The sequence below is a fragment of the Populus alba genome, chromosome 3 (genome assembly GCF_005239225.2).
Source record: "Populus alba chromosome 3, ASM523922v2, whole genome shotgun sequence".
NCBI lineage: Eukaryota > Viridiplantae > Streptophyta > Magnoliopsida > Malpighiales > Salicaceae > Populus > Populus alba.
In genome coordinates, this window is record NC_133286.1 from 6261673 (window position 1) to 6283528 (window position 21856).

At 34.0% G+C, this 21856-nt stretch overlaps 1 protein-coding gene across 2 annotated transcripts; it reads left to right on the plus strand.

Moving 5' to 3' along the window:
* The first annotated feature begins 2718 nt into the window (after positions 1-2718).
* On the plus strand, positions 2719-10107 carry LOC118031034 (protein HEADING DATE 3B). 2 transcript variants are annotated; one of them, XM_035035332.2, is made up of 4 exons: positions 2719-3863; positions 4433-5457; positions 8739-8790; positions 8893-10107. In XM_035035332.2, the coding sequence occupies exons 1-4, from the start codon at positions 3639-3641 to the stop codon at positions 9892-9894; spliced, it is 2304 nt and encodes a 767-aa protein (XP_034891223.1). In that variant the 5' UTR covers positions 2719-3638; the 3' UTR covers positions 9895-10107. The 2 variants fall into 2 exon arrangements, with proteins under 2 accessions (XP_034891223.1, XP_073264224.1); XM_073408123.1 differs by having other exon boundaries at positions 2726-3863; positions 5108-5457.
* The last annotated feature ends 11749 nt before the right edge of the window (positions 10108-21856 follow it).

A 21856-nucleotide genomic window follows, 5' to 3' on the forward strand; every position in this document is an offset into this window, starting at 1 on the left:
TGAATGATCAACAAATTATTATGTTTTATAGGTCATGGTTCAATATTTATTTTAAAAGCAAATAATTATACCTAAAAAATAAGCATACTCATTGTTTTTGCATTGGATTAACAATCAATACAAACACCGGATATAATGATGTCATATTATGATCACAACTGGCTACGAAGAATTCCAACCAACTAGCCATGGTTGCTCTTAAATGAGCATCTTATTATCAACCTATAAGTCTCTTTAACACTAATATAAGGGCTCTTTAATGTTGCATATATAACCATATAAGTATCCTTTCTATGGATCTAATGCCATTATACAATGGTCAAAACTAGTTGTAACAAATTCCAATAAGCTAGCAACAACTGTTATTGAAAGAACATCTTATTATCAGCCTATAAGTCTCTTTAACAATAATATAAGGGTTTTTTTAGATGAAGATATAGAACACATCAAATAAGACCTATCATAATAATATCAACATATTTTTAGTAGATGGGATTTGAATTAGTTAAAGGTTCATTTTTTACACTAATTTTTAATGAAATGTACTGTTTTTGTAATTCTATATATACAAATTAAAGTGTTTTTGTAATTCTATCTTTTCGATGTTTACCTAATAATTTTTTATTTTCTTGTTTAATTTAATTTTGGACAACAAAAGAGTACAAACCAATGACAATCCCACTTAGGTGACTCTAGCAATGTGGGCCACCAAAATAAAAAAAAATCATTTTAAATTTTTTATTAGCAATAAGATGTTACACTCCACGGGTACTTATTATATCAAATAATTATTTTAATTTAAAAATTTAAGTTATTAAATGATGTTTCAAGAATAATTTTATATTATTCTGTAACATACTTTATCAAGTAAAAAGCTTTTGGAACTTGAAATTTACATGGACCTACACTACTTTATATTTAATTTTATTAATTAGAATGAAAATGGTAAGATTCAAACTCATAAATGTTTGGTCATCAAGGCTCTAATAGAATGTCAAAGAACCATTTCAACCTAAAAGTTAGGTTGTTTGACATTGCGTTTCTACTTGCATTTTAAAGGTGCATGTGAGATGAAAAAAAGCATTAAATTGATGTTTTTTCTTTAGTATTTTTTGATAGTTTGGATGTGTTGATCTAAAAAATAAAAGAACATAAAAAAATTATTCTGATATATTTTTAAGCAAAAAACATTTTAAAAAAAACACATTGCACCATGATACCAAACACTTAAGCTCTTAGGGGAGGGCTTAATGTTTTATTTATATTATTTCTTAACACATCCCTTTAAATGAAAGTTATTTGAGTTTTGAAATTTGTATAAATTTATATTATCTTGTGCTTAATTTTTCATATAAAATGAGAGTAACGAGATTCAAACTTATGACCATTTAGTTAATAAAACTTTGATACCATGTTAAAAATAAATAAATAAAACTTTATTGTGAGAAACTTTATTTATATGATACAACTAAACAATTATAAAAATAAATTATAATATTTAATTATTTAAAATCCTTGATTTTATCATTTGATGTAGTGCTTGATTTTCTTCATAACTAGTGATTAAAAATTGAAAGTATATTTTTTTGATTTATTTTTTCAACATACCCTCTTAAACTTATAGAGATTTTACAAAAATCTTCATGAGTTTAACAACTATATATAAATATAATATTGATATCTTGATGAACATTTTAAAAAAATAATTTCAATAAAAAAGCCAATAACAATCATAGTAAAAAAGAATTTATGGGACAATATATAACTCTTTGTAGGCCATAGAAAAAATCCAAATCAAACTTTACTCGAGCATGTAGCTTGAAAAACATAACATAAAGCTATTACTTCAAAAACAAGAGAAATGCCAGAAAAGACAATAAAAAATGATCTTCAAATTATGATTCTACGAGCAACAAAAAAAAAAAACAAGGCTAGTAAATTATAGGATTAGAATTTTAATTCATTCGAACAAATATAGGTTGATAATTATAAGAGAAAATGACAAAAAAAAACAAGAAAAAATGAACAAAAAAAAGTAATAAAGATTAAAATAGATTAATGGTTGGTATCAGCTATGAGTAAAAATTTATTTTATCATATAAAATTTCAATAATAATTTTATATTACTTTTAAACATAATATAATATTCACATGATGACCAAATAACCAACTTGCAAACAAAAACCAGAAGGTAACCCTAACCCACCATAAGAGGAAAGCTCCATGTCCATGGCTGGAAATGAGCCATACACGACCAAGAAACCCCCCCCCCCTCCCCTCTGTATCCCTGAAGGGGGGTTGATTCGCAACGGGTTTTTAGTAAAAAGGATTGTCCAAATCTTGAGGGCAAAAAGAAAGAACATGTGGTTTTAAAACTCAGTTAAGGTCGCCAATTACGCACGTGTCGTAGCGAACTAGTCTTCCCTATTCATCCTTCTCATTTTCAGGCACTTTTCTTGTCTACTTTGTACACAGGAAACCGTACAGTTTGGTACTTGTATTTTTCAACTTGTTCTTGACCACTTCCAAGAAGCCTTCAATTCTATGTATGGAATTGTCATTAAATATATATATATATATATATATATATCTTTCGAGAGATGAATTCGAAAAAAATACTGTGTAATGTCATCGTTGGCCCAATCAAATATTCAAGTCGAGAACGATAATGGTCCAAGTGGCATTGTGGGGTCTGTCTGAAGTGGCAGGATCCAACTTGCAGGTACCGGAAAAAGCTGAACAAGAGAGGATTCAAGTAAAGGATTGAGTTCTATCCACTTGGGACCCACCGAGTCCACAACTTCTTTTCTTTAAAGGTCGAGCCTTGCTTTTTGGGGTGAGGAGAGGAGAGAGATCCTGTTTTGTGGAATTTCAAGGCAGCCCTCTTCTCTAGCCAAATCTATCTTTTCCCACAACATAAAAATCATCCCTTGATTCTTTCTCCCTTTTTTTCCTCCCTTTACCCAGCTAGTAGGAACTGACCATTACCCTTTTGTTTTTAACTATCAGTTCTCCATTATTGTATGCTGTTGTCAGTATCGTGTCGTGTTTTTTTCTTGTGGCCACCTGATTTTCTGCTCCCCGTTTGGTTTAAAGTTGAGCTAAATATCTTCTGGGCTGTCCATTTGCACTCTAGAAAGTTTTGATTTTTTTTGAGGCCAGCTGCTTTTGGCTACTTGTAAAATTTGTGTTTTTGACAATATTCTTTTCATGTCCTCCTGTTGTTTGTTTTTGGTTTTCAATCTGGAGATATGCTTTTCTTGAAAGTAACTCGAAAAAAATTGTAAATTCTTCAAAGAGTAGCCGCCTTTTGCCATATGGCTTAGCCTGCTCTCTCGTTTTTTTTTTCATGGTTGAATTTATCCGCCAAGCTTGCTTTCTGGAACTACGTTGATATTTCTGGAACTACGTGGCTTTCATGGTTGAATTTACAATATAGTAAATTCAAAAGGCATTTTTTTTTAATAAAAAAAGAAAAATATTTGATTCTGGGTGACCCACTGTTTTCTTGATCAAGGATTTTAATTTGCTATCTAGATAGGCATTTTTTTTTTAGTGAATCTTGCTTAAAAAGGATGGTGTTTGGAAATTGCTGAAAGAATAAGTATATTCGTGTAGAGCAAAAAAAAAAGTCGAAAATGAGAGGGGCAAAGGATGAGGAAAAGATGATGAGTCCTATGTTTCCAAGACTTCACGTGAATGATGCAGAGAAAGGAGGGCCGAGGGCACCTCCAAGGAATAAGATGGCCTTGTATGAACAGCTCTGTATTCCTTCTCAAAGGTTTAGCTCTGGGTCAGGGTCCATGGTGCCTGTTCCACCTAACAACGGCAGCAGCTTGGCCCCTTCAATCTCCTCAAGCCATGTGAGTTTGATAACTTTTCTTTCTCTTTCCCGGTCTGAATTTATCTTATTTTGGTCTGTAAGTTTGACAATGATACACCCTTGCTTCATGTCTTTGGTAAGCATCTACGCAATTAACATCTTTTAGATTCTGATTAATATGAATTACATGCTGCTTTCGCCACAGAGCATGGGGTTGGTTCATGTGGTAGTGCAGCTATCTGTTGCCCCAACCCCGAGGAACTGGTTTTGTAGACTTAAATGTGATCTTAGGATGCCGTTTTGATTGTTTAGTTCATCTACTTCTGTGAACATTTTAATCTGGCTTACAGAATAAAGGAAGCTGCTTCGGGAAGAAAAAGGGCCTGGAATTTTTTTCTATTGATTATTTCTGCCTTTTCATAATTTTGGCTTTGGGATATTTATGTGTGTTTTCAAAATGTATTCTTGTCCATTTACTTTTTTTTTTTATTTATAATTCTTTGGGTTGATTTTGTTATCATTGCAATGGGTATATATGGCTGTGTATCATGAATTTCCGCACTTCTCTGCGACTTGTGTTGTTGGATTACAAATGAGTTATCTTTGTAGGGGACTGGCCATGAAAGGAGTGTTTTTACTCCAGTTAGTAAATCCCCAACACCTTTGCATTTGACTGAGAAGCTTTTTTATTATTCCTCTGGAGGAGTTAAGTCAAGCGCTCTGATGACAAGTCAAGAAGAAAAATTTGTGGAAGTTACAAATGATCAAAGCTTGAATACCTCACGGCCATTGTCATTCAGTGCTACTTGCAATTCATTTCAATCACATAATGTCTCCGAATTTAAGAACTTTTCATGGAAGAAGCTTGGAGATGAAAATGACTCTAGATTTCATAGCTCTGCCCAGTCAGGATCAAATCTTTATTGTAACAACAGTCAGCACAGTAAAGATCAAGAAAATCAGCATTGTTTAAACTTGAGCTTCTCTGTGCAATTTCAAAATACTACTGAAACCCAGAAGAAAAAAACTGGCACCATAAATGTAAAGGAAATAGACCATATGAGAATACAAATAGAAGACAATGGAAAAGTATTTGAGGCTTGTCAGAATTCCATGGAAAAATTTGCTACAGTCACATCAATTAAAGATAAACCTTCAGTGTCAAGCCCATCAGGAAAAATTAGAAGTACCAAATCATTAAAGCGAACATATTCATCTTCAAATCAAGAGTATAGAAAGAATTCAGTGAATGTCCTCAAATGCTTACCTGGTACAAATGAACAGTTGAATCAAGAGCTTGCCACAATGCCAGACAAGACTGTCATCGGGGATAATATTTTGGTGGAATACCGAGTTGTCACAGGCAGGGAAAATCCCTCCAAGGTGAGAAGTGAATTATATTCAAGGGCATTGCTTCAAGATGATAACAGAAATCGTTGTGGGCTTGAGAAAAGAAGCAAGTACCATGAAGACAAGCAATCTGGGTCATTGAAAGCAGGAGATCTTGAAAGGAATGATGATGCTGCAGAAACTTCCATGGTGGACTCCGTAACTGCTCTGGAGATTACTCCTGATGATGTTGTAGGAGTAATAGGTGAGAAACAATTCTGGAAAGCAAGAAGAGCTATTGTCAAGTAAGTATTCCTGTTTAAATGGTTTTTATTTACATATGCTGCAGCTAATCAGCATAAAAATATATCAATATGTTGTAATTTGTAGAACAAAAGGTATTTTGTTGTATCCATATCTGAGTTAAAATGGTGTTTTTGTAGTTATTCTCTTCAGTTGCATAATTAGTTGGTCTGCATATGGCTCCAACTACAATAATTCATCATGGTAATGTTGTAGCTGTTGGTTCAGTATGAATAGCATGATGCTCAAGGAACTTAAAGGACCTAAATGAAAGGAGTTCAATTTTATTGTCAGTCCACCAACACTGTCCATTGCTCTTTGAGTTTGGAGTACTCTATATACTTTTCACAAGGTTTACAGAATTTTTTCAGACTATTTTTTTGGCAATACCATTCGTTCCCTGCTGTGGAATTAAGTACTGTTAAACTCTCTCTTTCTCCCCCTCCCCTCCCCAATGACTGGTTCATTGCCTCACCATCTGTTTATTTTTAAATTTCAATAGGTAAATTGGGTTAGATTGGTGACCTTCTTGCTTCAATCACACATATAAGCAATACAAACTTAAGCTTGTGGTTTTGAGCAATGAAGTAGAAGCAGCTAGTAGAAATAGATGAAATCACATGTGCTACACCTTGGTTTTTCGTTTAGATGAATATTCACAAAGACATCTAAAGTATACTGCCATCAGGATAAAAATGTCAGTAGACTAAAGGCTTACTTTTATGGAAGATTGACTTCCTCTTGAGCCATGATGGAGTATTCTGCTGCATTCCTTCTTTCACTACTATGTAGAACTGTCCAGTTTTGGTTTTAGCAACTCTTTGAAGTGGATTTATACTTCTCTTCTTCTGATAAAAAATTGGCTCCATGCACAGAAGTTACCTTCTGAGTTTTGAACATCTGAAAATCCTTTTCATGTTTGGGTCCTGACTCATTTTGCAAGTATGTTAACATGGTAAATTTTTATTAATATGATGGAAGAATTTCAGATGAAAAAGCTTTTCAACATCCAACTATTTTGTTGATATGTTTAACGAAAGAAAAACATAAGTGTTACCTCTATGATCCAGGGCAGAAAAAAGTTATTTCTTCTACGATTCAGACTGATTGCATTTACAATTCTGAGAAAAGGAACCTACGAGTTTCAATTACATCTGAATCAAGGAATTTTTTTTTTGGATTTTTTTGAAAATATAAATATCGTTATCCCTTTTTGGTGTTCGGGTGTGCTTATCTGCTTTCTTGCCTGTAGTTTTCTAATGACTTGCTACCTATCTTGTCAGATGCCTCTCTTAATTGCATTCTTTGATAATGATAATGAGTAGAAAGACCTTTCATGATGCAAATTTATGAGAAGGAATGCTGCCATGTCTAGTTGGTTGCTTATTCTTTGTAAATCCATGTTCCGGTGAAAAAAGTCCAAACACCTTGATCTGCTGTGAAAAATTTGGGTTGTGTGGATGCCACTGATAAGGATGCTGAATTTACAATCATCAGTAGACATATTTTAGTGAATGTTCACATGGTAGAGAACTTCTGTTTTATCCTCAAAAACTCACAGCTTATGTGCAATTGAGTTGGTTCTTTTCAGTTAGGTAATGGGGCTCAGTAGGCTAGCATATGATCTTGAAACCTCATTCCTTGCCAAAAAATACTTGGTGATTACCATAAGAAGTTGGTGTTTCAGCTCAATCATGATCTGCCTAGATATTGTTCGATATATGATTGAATTTGGTTAACTAGAACCTGACCTCTCTTGAATATTGTAGAAATTATTTTTCTTCTTAGGATACTGGCTTGGTTGTCAGTTGCTGGATATTAACTCACATTTTTGTAATTATTCAGTATCTTGTCAAATATATGAAACATACAAATTGTGCCTTCTGTTTGCAATTGGAGAAGGGGAAATCGGTCACTCCAATTATATTCTATTGAGAGCTAACATTGAATTAGGAGGGAAAATTGAGGGATTGACAGGCATGTTTGAAGCCATGTTGCTGATACCACCTGATGCTGGAACTGGTTGCTTAAACATTACAGTATAAGAAAATTACTTCAATTTTCTCATGTACGGAAGGAATGGGTGAGAGGAAACAAGGAGGAGAAGAGGGATGAAAAGGGTATTGGAATAGATGAAGAGAAATAAGACAAAGATTTGTACTAAAGGGTGAAAACATTAGTTTCAATTCTCAATAATTATTGAGCTATCATTAAACATGATAGTAGGTGCCCTTATGAGGAGATCCTAAAACACTATAAGAAATAGAATGAAGTCTTAAACCATAAATAAGTCCTAAATAATACAATAATCTATTATATATATATAAACAACTAGAATTACTAGATTCTCTAAATAACATGCAAATAAAATAGAATTCAATTCCTGGCTTTCCTAGAATCATTGCTTTTAAAATCCTGTCTCATTTTCCTTCTAACAAAATATGTGATGGAATGGTAAGGATAGATTTCTGGGGATTCACATCCTCTCAAAAAAGCAATTGAGTCATCCTAGATTATGACACATTATGGGATTAAAATTATACTGCTTTCTGCTTTCTGCTTTCTGCTTCCAACATATCCAGCCGTTAAGTACCTGTATTTTAAGATTTCATGAGTTTCACATGAAAAGATACAATGGTATCGGTGATAAGCTCATTCAATTTTGGGTCATCAATCTGTTGCATGTGTCATTTTGTATGAAATTTGTTACATATTGTTCATGTCATGCAGCATTATTCTTCTTGAAATCTACTGGTCAACCATATTCTAAGGCTTCTAGTGTGGTTGAACTGGGTTGGCTTGTTACTTCTGCACTTTTAACTTTTTGTCCTGTTCTAATCCATTATTATATAGTTATTGACACGCTCCTTTCTTTTGTGCATTTTAACACATGATTGTTTTGAGTTGCTTTGTACAGAACTAGGGTGTGGATTTCTCTGTATGTTTGTGTTTTAGGTTGGACTTCTATCAGATTCACCCTAGCAGCGTGTTTTGTCTTCAAATTTTAGCCCCATAGGTTCTGGTTGTTCATAATTGTGTGAAAGATGAACTGGCAATTAATTTTCCAAGGAAAATAGGACTCGTTACATCAGTGCAATTCATCTTGCTAGAATTTTTAATGCAGTCAATATTTACCTAATAGTATGAGCTGATTTTCTGTCATCATTTAGTGCTGGTGTGATTTTTCTAAATTTTGGTCAATTCCAATATACATTGCTTTACGTGCTCTTTTTATCTATCTGAATTATTTAGTGATTTGCCCAACTCTTTTACTATATTTCAGTCAACAAAGAGTCTTTTCCGTGCAAGTATTCGAGTTGCATAGACTCATAAAGGTAAGCTGATAATTCCAGTTGTGTTTCTGTACCATAAGATATGTTCTAGTTTCTTAATTATTTTGCTCCGTGAGGAAAATCTCTTAGCATTAATTGGAACAGGTTCAAAAATTGATTGCTGGATCTCCGCATCTATTGCATGAAGATAGCTTTTATGTGGGAAGAGCTTCCATGAAGGTATCCCAGATCAACAAGGTACCGTCTAAGTGTGCCATGATTGTTAAACCAAAAGATCATTCACAAAAGCAGCATACAGCATACAGCGCTGACATTGCAGGAGAGAATGTAGTTGGGAAGCTTCCCCTTCCTTCCACTAATGATGAAACTAGCAAAGAACCTATTAGCCAGCGATCAAATTATTCAGTAAGTGCACCACCAGCTCCTGTGGCTACCACCACCAAACCATCTCCATGGTCTTACCCACCACCAGGAAATCAGTGGCTAGTGCCTGTCATGTCACCTTCTGAGGGACTTGTTTACAAGCCCTATGCAGGACCATGCCCTCCAGTTTCTAGATTCATGGCACCAGTTTATGACAGCTGTGGTCCAATCAGCCTTGCTCCAGGTGGCGGAGACTTTTTTAATGCAGCATACAGCGTTTCAGGTTCTAACCATGAAGAAATTGGTATCCTTCCTGGAAACCCTCATTTTGGGCAGACTTGCTTTCAACCATTCAGCATGCCAGTCATGAACCCATCAATATGCGACTCTGCAGTAGGGCAGATTAGCCCTCCCATTGGACCACAGTCGAAGGACAATCAGTTAGCAGTTGGAGACATTAATTTCAACATCCCTCTTCAGAGTTCATGTAACATGTCAAACCAGATGAGCAGAGTGATCTCCTGTTGTGCTGAGAATTTTCACGGATTAAAAGAAAGCGAGATCCAGGGAAGTTCTGCAGGTAGTCTCTCTAAGATGCCCAAAGCAAATGCACTTCCTCTTTTTCCGGTGGAACCAACACTTCAAGCATCCTATCCAAATGCACAAACAAATGAGCCGCAGGCACGTGTGATTAAGGTTGTACCTCACAACTCTAGATCAGCAACTGAATCAGCTGCCCGAATTTTCCAATCCATACAAGAAGAGAGAAAACAGTATGGTTAGTTTGTGGGGAATGCCTACGCTCCAGTACGAGGAAAATGATAGCTATTTAACAGTCTTGGCAGATGTATTTTCCTTTGTAATTTGTAATTCTACCATATATGTTACGTCTTGTAAATATATTGTCGAAAGATAATGGTATATGAGGCGATCCTCAGTGTTTGAAGCAGGTTGTTTGCTTTGTCTTCCTATAAATAAATACCTTTTGTTCTAGCATCTCAAATGTTACCTTGGATGAAGAAATGCAGATGGAAAATGTAATGTAATCTTATCTGTGAAAACCGAAACGGAAATGATACCAAACAGTCCTTCAATGGTTCAACCGTCATCGTCCAACATATTTCCTTCCTCTACGCCAGGTGACACCATCCATGACATAAGATACGAGACCTCCACAGCTCACTTGAACAGTCCATGTAGCAAAGATTACGGATACAGCTAGCTTTACCGAATCCTGAATGCCAAGCTTCAGACTGGAGCCTCTGCTGAGAGCAAAAGTCTTGCGTCTTGGCAGTACAGATAGTGGTCATGAGCGAGGATCAGCAAAACTCTACAAGGCGAACACATTCTACACCAGCTGCAGGCTTTTAAGTTTGTAACATCCATCTATATCTTGAACTTTCTGCGCAGTAGTTTCAGAATTTAGAGAACAGCTGTTGATTTCAACAACATCACAGCCATCAGGAAGACTGCATACCACAACATGGCAAAGGTAATCTAGGTCACGGGCACAGGTGACAGGATTACAATGCGTGGGGTCTTGAGCTTTAGCAGCACGGTTTGGATCTGCAAAATTTGTCTCTGATAAAATGTAGATAAAAAGACTCAATGATCAGCATCTTCTTTGAAATAAGATTACACAATGATTATTTTAGCAGCTTGTAGAAAGTATCCTGTATAGAACAGACTGGAGAATAAATGTTCATGCACCCGACACCCCCAACAAGGTTGTATTGAGACTCGTACTAAATTACACAGAAATTGAACCAGAGAGTCACAGACCAACCCTATTATGTCCCAAACCCCTTTACCATTACACTAAATGAAAAGGCCACTAACATCATTCTATCATACATGTAAATGTCAATTCTTGCTGAAACCAGCTCTCTCCTAATCAGAAGAACAATAATCAATTAGTTCTCCAGGTTCTGTGTATCCTCAATATATCAGAAATTTATTCTTCACAACTTATAAATGCATTTCTGCAATAAGATTTAAATGCGCAATATCATCGATCAGAATCAGATAGCAAAAATATAGAATTTAATTAAACACTTCATGATAGCGCAATGCTTGTCTGTTGACATGCTAACAAGACTAGCCGTCGATAGTCTCAACATGTAATTGGCAACAAATGCTCAAGTATATCACATATTTTGCTAGTCTACAAATGTAGAAATGCGAAGACAGGAGGGATTCATAAATGTTATGTGTGGTACCACACCATATAATAAAAGGGTCAACATTAATTGTCAAGAGACAACATGGCTTACCTATTTAAATTAAAAAGGGTCTGTCACTATAGCGGAAGTAATTAATTAGAGCAAAACAAACAGATAACATGGGAGAAAGAAAAGAAAAGAAGGCAATTAAATGGTCTGTTTTCATTCTTTGTTTTCCAGCTCGTTAACCATTGGATCGAGCTGAAATTTTGATAGCAACTTCTAGACACGTTACTCTTCATTCTGAATGGTTGGATAGAATATTGGTTGTGTATAAGCTGGTTGTTTTGTCAAAAACCAGGGCTGTCAATATTGTGAGTTTTTTCTCAAATATTTCTCCTTTAATATTATTGTATTCAAAGAATAGATTGTTCTTGATGATATGCATGTTGTAGCCTTAGTTAAATCTGAGGAAGAACAATTATGAACCCATTATTTGTTGATAGTAGAAGTTTTTAGGTGGACTATGGTCTCGTGGTTTTTTCCTGCATCGGGTTTTCCACGTAAAAATCTTGGTGTTGTTTTGCGTGATTGTTTGTATTTTTTTGTTTACTGTTTGATCCTAATTTTGATTGCATAAAGAGGGAAAAAGATTGGGACTTGTGAATTGTGATTTGGCAAAATCAGTTTCTGGTTGTTCCTGATTTTTCCCAACAAGTGGTATCAGAGCACTGGTTGTGTAGATTGAATTTCTTGTGTAGTTAAAATGAAAAAGAAGATTCGGGCATGATAAAACTCACTTCCTCCAATTATTTTATATGGAAAACAATGATGGAGGGATCACTTATATTGTAATGATTTGGCTTTGCCCCTTGAATGTAAAGGAATAAAGCATGATGAAATAGATGATGCAAAATGGAATGAGATTAATAGAAAGGCTATTGCTAATGTTAGAAAATGGGTATCTTCCAAGTCCATTAATCATATTTCTCAAGAACATAACTGCTATACAGCTTGGAAGATGTTGGAAGAAACCTTTGCTAAGAAGAGTGCAAAAAACAAGGATTTTGTAATTAAAGACCTTGTGAATTTGAAGTACAAAGATGGTGAAGATGCTTCAGTGTATATAAATGAATTCCAAGGGTTCTTGAATCAGCTGTCATTGATGAATCTTGAGATAACCAATGAGATGCAAGTATTAATCCTATTAAATTCATTGTCGGATAGTTAGGAGACTTTGGTGGTGTCACTTAGCAATTCTACTCCGAATGGAAAGATTACTTTAAAAATAGTGAAGGATAGCATTCTCAATGAAGAGAAGATGAGGAAAGTGACAAACACTTATGAGTTTCATGCACTTGTTACAGAAAGTCATGGGAGAAGTCAAAGTAGGTTTTCTTACGGTAAACAAGATAGAGAATTAGGCAATAGAAAAGGCAAATGAAAGCCAAGAGGGAGATCTCAGTCAAGGAAAGGAATCAAATGTTATTATTGTGACAAGCCTGGGCATATTTAAAAAGATTGTAGAAAGTTAAAAGAGATAAAAAGGGCAAAGATGAAGACAAGAATGAAGAGAATGGTATAGCTGCAGTTGTATTTGATGGTGATGTTGCCATTGTTTGTAATGATGGTTGTGTTAATCTTGTATGTCAGGATACCACCTGGGTTACAGATTCAGCAGCTTCTTACCATGTTACACCTTAATATGATTTTTACACATCCTACACTACTAGTGACTTCGTTCAAGTTAGGATGGGAAATCAAGGAATGGCTAGTGTTGTAGGCATTAGAGATATTTGGTTAGAAACCAATACTAGGTGTAAGTTGCTACTCAAATATGTTAGACATGTGCCCGATATACGCCTACATTTGATCTCTACAAGTACTCTTGATGAAGAAGGCTATCACAATTACTTTAGAGATGGTAAATGAAAGCTCTCCAAAAATTCTTTAATTGTTTCTCTACATGTCACAAGCCAAGGTGATCAAAGGGGAGGTGAATGCAATAAAAGATTGCTCTACTGATTTATGACATAAGTGGCTTGGACATTTGAATGAGAAAGGCCTTGACATCCTTGCCAAAAAGAACTACCTTCTATTAAAATGTATGAACTTGAACACATGTATTCATTGTTTAGCTGGTAAACAATATAGAGTTGCATTTCAAAGATCACCTTCACATAGAAGATCACATCTTCTTGATTTAGTTCATACTGATATTTTTTCTATGATTGATAAGTCTCTTAGAGGTGCATTGTACTTGTTCATTTTATTGATGATCACTCCATGAAAATTTAGGTTACTTGTTTGAAATCTAAAGATCAGGTGCTTGATGTCTTTAAGGATTTTCATGCCAGAGTTGAAAGAGAAACTGGTAGAAAACTGAAATGTATTCGAGCTGACAATGGTGGTGAATACAAGGATCCTTTTGAGAAGTAATGCAAGGAACATGGTATCAAGTTGGAAAAGACAGTTCCTAAGACTCCACAACAGAATGGAGTGGCTGAGAGAATGAACAGAACCATTGTTGAAAGAATTAGATGCATGCTCTCTCATACAAAGCTACCTAAGTCCTTTTAGGGGTAAGGCAATGAAGACTACAGTTGCCATGATCAACCTTTCTCCATCAGTTCCTCTTGAATTTGATGTTCCAGATAAAGTATGGAAAGGAAATGATGTTTCTTATGCATACTTGGGAGTGTTTGGATGTAGAGCATTTGTACATGTTCCAATGGATGAAAAGTCTAAGCTTGACAACAAGAGAAATCAGTGTGTTTTCTTGGGCTATGAAGATGATGAGTTTGGCTATAGGTTGTGGGATCTAAAGGAGAAGAAAATTGTTAGAAGCAAAGATGTCATTTTCTTTAAAGATCAAACCATTGAACACTTTGAACAGAAGGAGAAAACATAATCCATTATTTTTATTCTATCTAATCTGAATCCAAGACCTACTCCACAATTACCTTTGATGCCTGCTAATCATGTGGGAGATTTAGAAAATGATGATAATGGTGGTTTTCTTATTGAGCCATTATTTGATGATCTTGAATCAGTTAATGATAATATTGATGTTATTCTTGAATAGGTTATGCAAAAAGCTCCAAATAAGCCATAATTAAGGAGGTCAACTAGACCTCACCAACCTTCTACCAAATACTCTTCTCATGAGTATGTGCTAGTTACTAATGGGGGAGAGCCAAAATGCTTCAATGAGGCTATGTCATATAAGAAGAAAAGTGAGTGGTTGAAAGCAATGCAAGAAGATATGAAATCCTTGCATGAAAACCATACTTTTGAGTTAGTGAGGCTTTATAAAGGTAAGATAGCACTCAAGAACAAATGGGTGTTCAGGTTGAAAATTGATGAACATTGCTCACAACCAAGGTATAAGGCAAGATTGGTTATGAAAGGTATCAGTCATAAGAAGGGTATTGATTTTAAAGAAATTTTTTCACTAGTAGTTAAGAAGTCTTCAATCCGAGTTATGCTTGGTTTAACTGCTAGTTTGAATCTTGAAGCTAAGCAACTTGATGTGAAAACTACCTTTCTCCATGGTGATTTAGATTAGGAGATCTATATAGAGCAACTTGAAGGGTTTGAAGCAAAAGGCAAAGAGTAGTTAGTTTGCAAGTTGAAAAGGAGTTTATATAGGTTAAAACAAGCTCCAAGGCAATGTGGTACAAGAAGTTTGATTCTTTCATGGTGGATCATGGTTATGATAGGACCACTTCTTATCATTGTGTATTTCTAAAAATGTTTCCAGATGGAAACTTTATTATTCTCTTGTTGTATGTGGAAGATATGTTGATTGTTGGCCATGATGCTAAAAAGATTTAGATTTTGAAAGAAGAGTTAAACAAGTTTTTTGCAATGAAAGACTTGGGACCAGTAAAATAGATTCTTGGCATGAAGATTTCATGTGACAGGAAGAAGGAGAAACTTTGGCTATCATAAGAGAGATATGTTCAAAAGGTACTTAAGAGATTCAACATGAGCAACTCCAAACCTGTTTGTTCTCCACTTGCAAGCCACTTTAAACTAAGTTATAAGCAGTGTCCTTCAAGTGATGAAGAAAAAGATGAGATGAAAAAGGTACCTTATGCATCCGCAATTGGTAGCTTGATGTATGCTATGGTTTGTACAAGGCTGGATATAGCTCATGCAATTGGTGTGGTTAGTCGATTCCTCTCCAATCTTGATAAAGAACACTGGTCAGCAGTGAAATGGATACTTAGGTATATCAAATGTACTTTTAGTTTTAGCTTATGTTTTGGCAATAATAAACCTATGTTGGATGGATACACAAATGCAAATATAGCTAGTGATGTTGATTGTAGAAAGTCCACATCCAGATACTTGATGAAGTTTGCAGGGGAGCAGTCTTATAGCAATCAAGGTTGCAAAAATATGTTACATTATCCATTATAGAGGTTGAATATAAAGCTCTTACTGAAGGGGGAAAAGAATTGTTATGGATGAAGAAGTTCTTACATGAACTTGGTCTAGTTCAATAGAACTTTATGTTGCACTATGATAGTTAAAGTGCAATCCATCTCAGTAAGCATCTTACTTTTCACTCTCAATCAAAGCACATTGAAGTTAGATATTAATGGATTCAAGATACTATAAGAATGAAGTCATTTGTTGTTGAGAAAATCCATACTAATAACAATGTGTTAGATATGATGACCAAGCCTTTACCAAGAGAGAATTTTGAGTTTTGTAGAAGGGAAGTAGGCTTGGTAGAGCCTTCTTCATTGAAGTTTACAAGCTGATCGCTAGTATGACAAATTACTCACATAATGTGTGAATGGGAGATTTGTTGTGTGTGGTCTTTCACCATATAATAAAAGGGTCAGCATTAATTGTCAAGAGATAGCATGACTTGCCTCTTTAAATTAAAATAGGTTTGCCAATGTAGCGGCGGTAATTAATTAGAGCAAAACAAAACAGATAACACATAAGAGAGAAAAGAAAAGGAGGTAGTTGAACGATCTGTCTTCATTCTTTATCTTGAAGCTCGTGAACCGTTGGATCGAGCTGAGATTTTGACAGCAGCTTCTCGACACGTTACTCTTCATTCTGAACAATTGGATCGAAGATTGGTGGTGTATAAGCTGGTTGGTTTGTCAAAAATTAGGGATATCAGTATTGTGAGTTTTTCTCAAATATTTCTCTTTTAATCTTGTTGTATTCCAAGAATAGATTGTTCTTAATGATATGTATGTTGTAACCCTTAGTTAAATCTAAGGAATAACAATTGTGAACCCATTATTTGTTGATAGTGGAAGTTTGTATGTGGACTACGGTTTCGTGGTTTTTTCCCACAACAGGTTTTCCACATAGAAATTTGGTGTTGTTTTGCGTGATTGTTTGCATTATTTTGTTTACTGTTTGATCCTAATTTTGATTGTATAAAGAGGTAAAAGGATTGAGACTTGTAAATTGTGAATTGTGAATTGTGATTTGGCAAAATTGTTTTTCGGTTGTTCCTGGTTTTTCCTAACAATAAACATGTTTTTCAAGTGATGAAACTTTTTTAGAAATGCCATAGGGTATAAGATTTAGCAATAAGTTCAAATGGAGTATAGTAATTCCTCCGATGTTCCTCCGATGTTAATATTAGAGAATAAAGAATATCTCATTCTTATATCATATAACAGAGAAGAAGTTTCAAGGAATTAAACTTAAGATTACAATACTTTTTCATAACACGTATTTATATTATACTAGTATGTGGAGAATTGTAGATGCTTGGATAATCATATAATTAATGTCATGAATACATGTACCAAAAACAACTAAAATAACACTTTGAATTTAAATTTCAAAATTAATTATGATCCCTTTAATTTTGAAAAATTTTCAATCCTTGAATTTAAAACTACATTAAAGGATTATTTTACAGTATGTTAGAGGATTATTTTTGTCATGGCTGATACACGTTTCTCACCATTTGTTGATAACAAAAACTTTAATGTCGTCTTCTTCTTCTTCTTCTTTATGACAACTCAAATTGTTGACACTATTTTTTTAATTTTTCATCTTAATCTCGAAAAGATCTTATTTATATTTCTGTCTTAGCCACTCTTTTTATCAAGTTCACCTAATATCATCTAATTGTCATCTCTTTAATAATCATTTCTTTAGCAATTGTATTTGCTTGAAAATGGCTATTCTTAGTCATTTTTCTTCTCTTGTGTTTGCAACTATATTTCTTGAGCTAAACATCTCTCTTTGACGATTAGGCTCTTCAAGTGGCCTTTGTATTTATTTTCTTCTTTTTGTCATGGCTCATTATATCATTTTCTATCTTATTCCTTGTAAATATCTATCTCGTGTACAACATCATCACATGTGCAATGACTTGTCAACTTGTACCAAGCTCTTTTTGGACTTTTTCTATTTCTCTTCATGCAAAGTTTTAATTTTCTTGTTAGACTCCATTAGCTTGCAAATTTATTTTATTTTTTAAATGTCAATTTTTCATCCACTCTCTCATCTCCACAATCCATTTATTATTGGGATTTCCCATTTTCTTCAACACACATGTTCTAACTAATCTCACAAATACTCATTGACTAGATCAAACTGGTTTCGATATCATTTTGTTAGGGTTGAAACTTGACTCGGGACTTCATTAAAAAGAAAGAATATACCATTCTTATAGATGCTTGGATAATCACATAATTAATGTTCTATATGCATGTATCTAGAAGAATTAAAATGACATTTTGCAACCGAAAGAGACCTGTATGGCTATAGCAGGGTTTATGACATAAGTTCAATATATTCAGGTACATGAAGGGAAATAAAAATCATGCTAACCATATGGGGGGAAAAGAGAATGAAAAGGAGAATTCCTGTGGAACAAGTTAGAAAAGTTTGTCATTTTCCTTTCCCTTCTAGCTACAAACACTTGCACATAAAAAATAGCTACATTCTCCTTTATAAACAAAGGATAATCGACTACAAGCTTACCGTTTTGCCATTATACAAGCACAAAGTCAAAGGACCTTTTGAAGGCTCGGAAGAAAATTTGTACAAGGGCATTGAAGAAAAATGCTATTGGGGTGGCTATATTTCACAACACAACCTGTATGGCAACTAGTTGACTTGTCTTATTTGTTGGCTCTGAAAAAGATATTAGGTTTATGTACTTATCCAACTTTAGCAACAATCTGCAGAACCGTTGCTTAAGGATAAGAGATTACACGATTATTATATGCAACTAAACCGAGAAAAACCAATACTTAACAAGGCTTATCTGATGTATTAACTTTGTTTCTGTAATGGAATTGAATATAATATGGAATAATGGGCTTCATGATGCTAAACAATTCTAGAACTTTGTCAAAAGACTTTCCTACATAAATTGTCAACTCAAGAACTTGTTGTTCCTCATAATTTTTGGTGTTTTACAACCACGACAATACGAGGCATACTCAAAAGGGGTATCTATAAGATCCCAATGAGGTGATATTGTCTCTACCTTGGTTACAAACAGTTTCAAAAGAATAAAACAACACAATTAATAAGAAGGGAAAAAAAGAAAAGAAAGACGTAAATGTTAAAAAAGACTTGATTTTGTGAAGATCATCCACGTTATATTTTGAGCACTACAAGGACCCACTCTAGAACTAAACTTCAAGTCATTAGTGGTAGAGACAATCTTGATTTATAGTTATTGCTTATATATGCATGTTTCATCTACGAAGACACATCATTGAAGCATTGAAATGGTGGATTACATAAGTTGGAAGTAGCTCAAATGCTAAATTTACTATTTATAAGAGTTCACCACTAAAAAATATGGATGAAAGAATAATCCCAAACAACCTATAAATGAATGAACCTTTAAATAAAGTTGACCAAAAATACATTATAAGGATAATAGAATAAGCCAATAAATAAAAAATTCAACAAATTCATAGGTAAACATATAAAAGACTATATCCAATTTACATTGATTGAATGTACCCCTACCTTAACAATTTTAAATTCCTAGATTTCATATTGTTTAATGGCCATAAAACTATAATTGTTATAGAATATATAGCAAGATTCAAGTGCTAGTGTAAAAGAGCATCTGATTCTGACTTTTTAAACTTAAGATTATTCCCAAATTTGTTAGCTAGGAGTGCTTTTACTTGTACATAAATCTATCACTAAATTCAATTTAGAATTGGAATGATATGCAAATCATATTCCAAACTCATTTTTCAAGGACAAGACCAGAGTTTGTGATTGATGATTTAGTTAAATTCAAATAGTATCCTGGAGAAACTATAAAATAATATTTAGATAGATTCATGGAAACAAGAAAGCAATGTTAGGCTAAGATTCCATAAAAATGTATTTATTATGATTGTTCATCAAGGATTAAAGTTGGAACTAAGAAAGATGTTCGAGTGAACGTCATATATATCATTTACAAGCTATTTTATGAGAAAAAATAACTTTAAATCATTAATAATATATCATACTCATATTTGTGTATTAAAACATTCATTTTAAGTAAAAACACTTTTGGTCATTGGTGAGATATATCACCAAGGTAATAAATCTTGAAAAGAGTATTTCTTTAAGTGATGAAAAAAAGCTTGGTAAGGATTCATCAAGGACATTATCATCTTTGATTGTATTAGTAAAAAATACAATACTCAAGACCAGTTCAATGCTTTAAGTGTGGATGTAGACTTGTCGAACCACCTTAAAAATCGAGTTTGCAATTTCTATCCCTATACTCTTTACTTTAAGCACTTTAATTATATTGTTAGTTAATTGTGTTTAATTGAGTTAATAAGAAATTTTTTTTAATCAAATGTAAGAAATATTATAGATCAAAATAAAACAAGTTGCAAAGCAGCAAGTCGAAATATACAAGCATGTACAGAAAAAGAGAATAGATTCCCTTAAAACAAAGAAGACACCAGCAGCTATGAGAACAAACTCCCGCATAAGGCCAATAATGGACCTAAACAAAAGAACTAGAAGAACTAAGCTAATAATAGTTAATCATAGGGCAAGTAGGCAATACGCCAGCAAAACCAGCAAACAACATCAAACAATCCTTGGCAACAACGACCAAGAAAGCAAGCAGGTAAGGTACTGCATAAATGGAAAAACCAGCAACAGGCTAACCTCAGCACAAGGCTTAAAAGAAAACAAGTAAGAAGAACCAATAAAAAGAACAGGCCTGCGAGATGACATCAACAAGCTAGTAAAGCAGAATAGGCCTAACAAACAGCAAGAAAGAAAACCAGAACCATGATAATAGGGGCAGTAGGGACTTAATCAGCTTAGAATCAAGAACATCACAACAAATCCATTACGGTTAATAGCAATTTTTGTTATTATTAGTAGAATACTTAATTCACCCCATTTAGATGTCATTGTTACTTTAATCCTAGAAAAACACAAACGAATATATAGCAACAAGATTAAACGATGCATAAATTTGTTAAGAATCTAACTACAACATACTTGCCACTACATCTGAGGCAGCTTTAACATCCTCCCAGGTCATATGGAATACTTTGTCCTCTATTCCGTCCCCTTAAGCTCTAGGTCACCCCTGTTTCCACTAGCCCCTGACAATGCCATCCTAACAGGTCTATCTACAATGGCTAACAATTATTTACTTTATGTATGTTGTTTATATCCCTATGTAAACCCGATCCTATAAAGACAATCTCTTCGAAAGTTTCCTTGTCCTCCATAATAGTAACACCTATACCAAAATGTGAGCAATCCTGCTATCTGAGTTCCTCTCCTTAACAAATATAGATCACATTGACGATGTAGAATAGTTTCCTAGATGTTTTTACTCACACTAGGCATAATAGGGATAGATGATAGTCTTTTGTTCTGAAGTCCTTCTGACATAACTACTCTTCAAATTCTATTGTTCTCCAATCAACCCAGCACTAACTCTTTAAATAGATCTAGTTGTTGCCCTTTTTTTTTTTTGAACTGACTAAATAATCAATTTTTTTTTTTTTGAAAAAAAGGTTTATCTAAGGAGAAATCAACATCATTTCTCTTGTTGGCTATGCATGCCTCTAGGGCATGGGCTACCTCTATAAGCTATTTAGCCTTCCTAAACTGCAATGTTATCAATCCTTTCTTAAGTTCATGTCATAATTCATCTTGTAAGCTCTCAACCATATATTGCTTGGTAAGGACATAATATGAGGCAAACATAAAAAGGTTATGAAACCTCCTTTCATAGTTAAATAATGATATATCCTCCTATTTTAAGGCTAAAAACTCATGCTCCTTCACCCTACAGTGTTATCTAGAGTAATATTTATTTTTAAACTGCTTTATGAAATGATGATGATGATGAGGTAAATAGGTTAGAGGATCCACTAATGGTATTTCAAATAAGTATAATATAAACTCTTTTTATTACTCAACTGGAAACCACACACAAAAGAGGTTCCAATCGGATGATTTATCATTAATAGCTCATTATAAATTATTAACATGATCATATTAATTATCTTATTTAAGTAACACCAATCTTTTAAATATTGTTAGGAATTCATGATGCTAACTTATGTTAACAACAAATCAAG

Coding starts and splice junctions, on each gene's coding strand:
- LOC118031034 (XM_035035332.2), top strand. CDS start 3,639: ATGAGAGGGGCAAAGGATGAGGAAAAGATGATGAGTCCTATGTTTCCA. Junction 3,864..4,432: donor CTTCAATCTCCTCAAGCCAT/GTGAGTTTGATA, acceptor TTATCTTTGTAG/GGGACTGGCCATGAAAGGAG. Junction 8,791..8,892: donor AGTTGCATAGACTCATAAAG/GTAAGCTGATAA, acceptor TAATTGGAACAG/GTTCAAAAATTGATTGCTGG.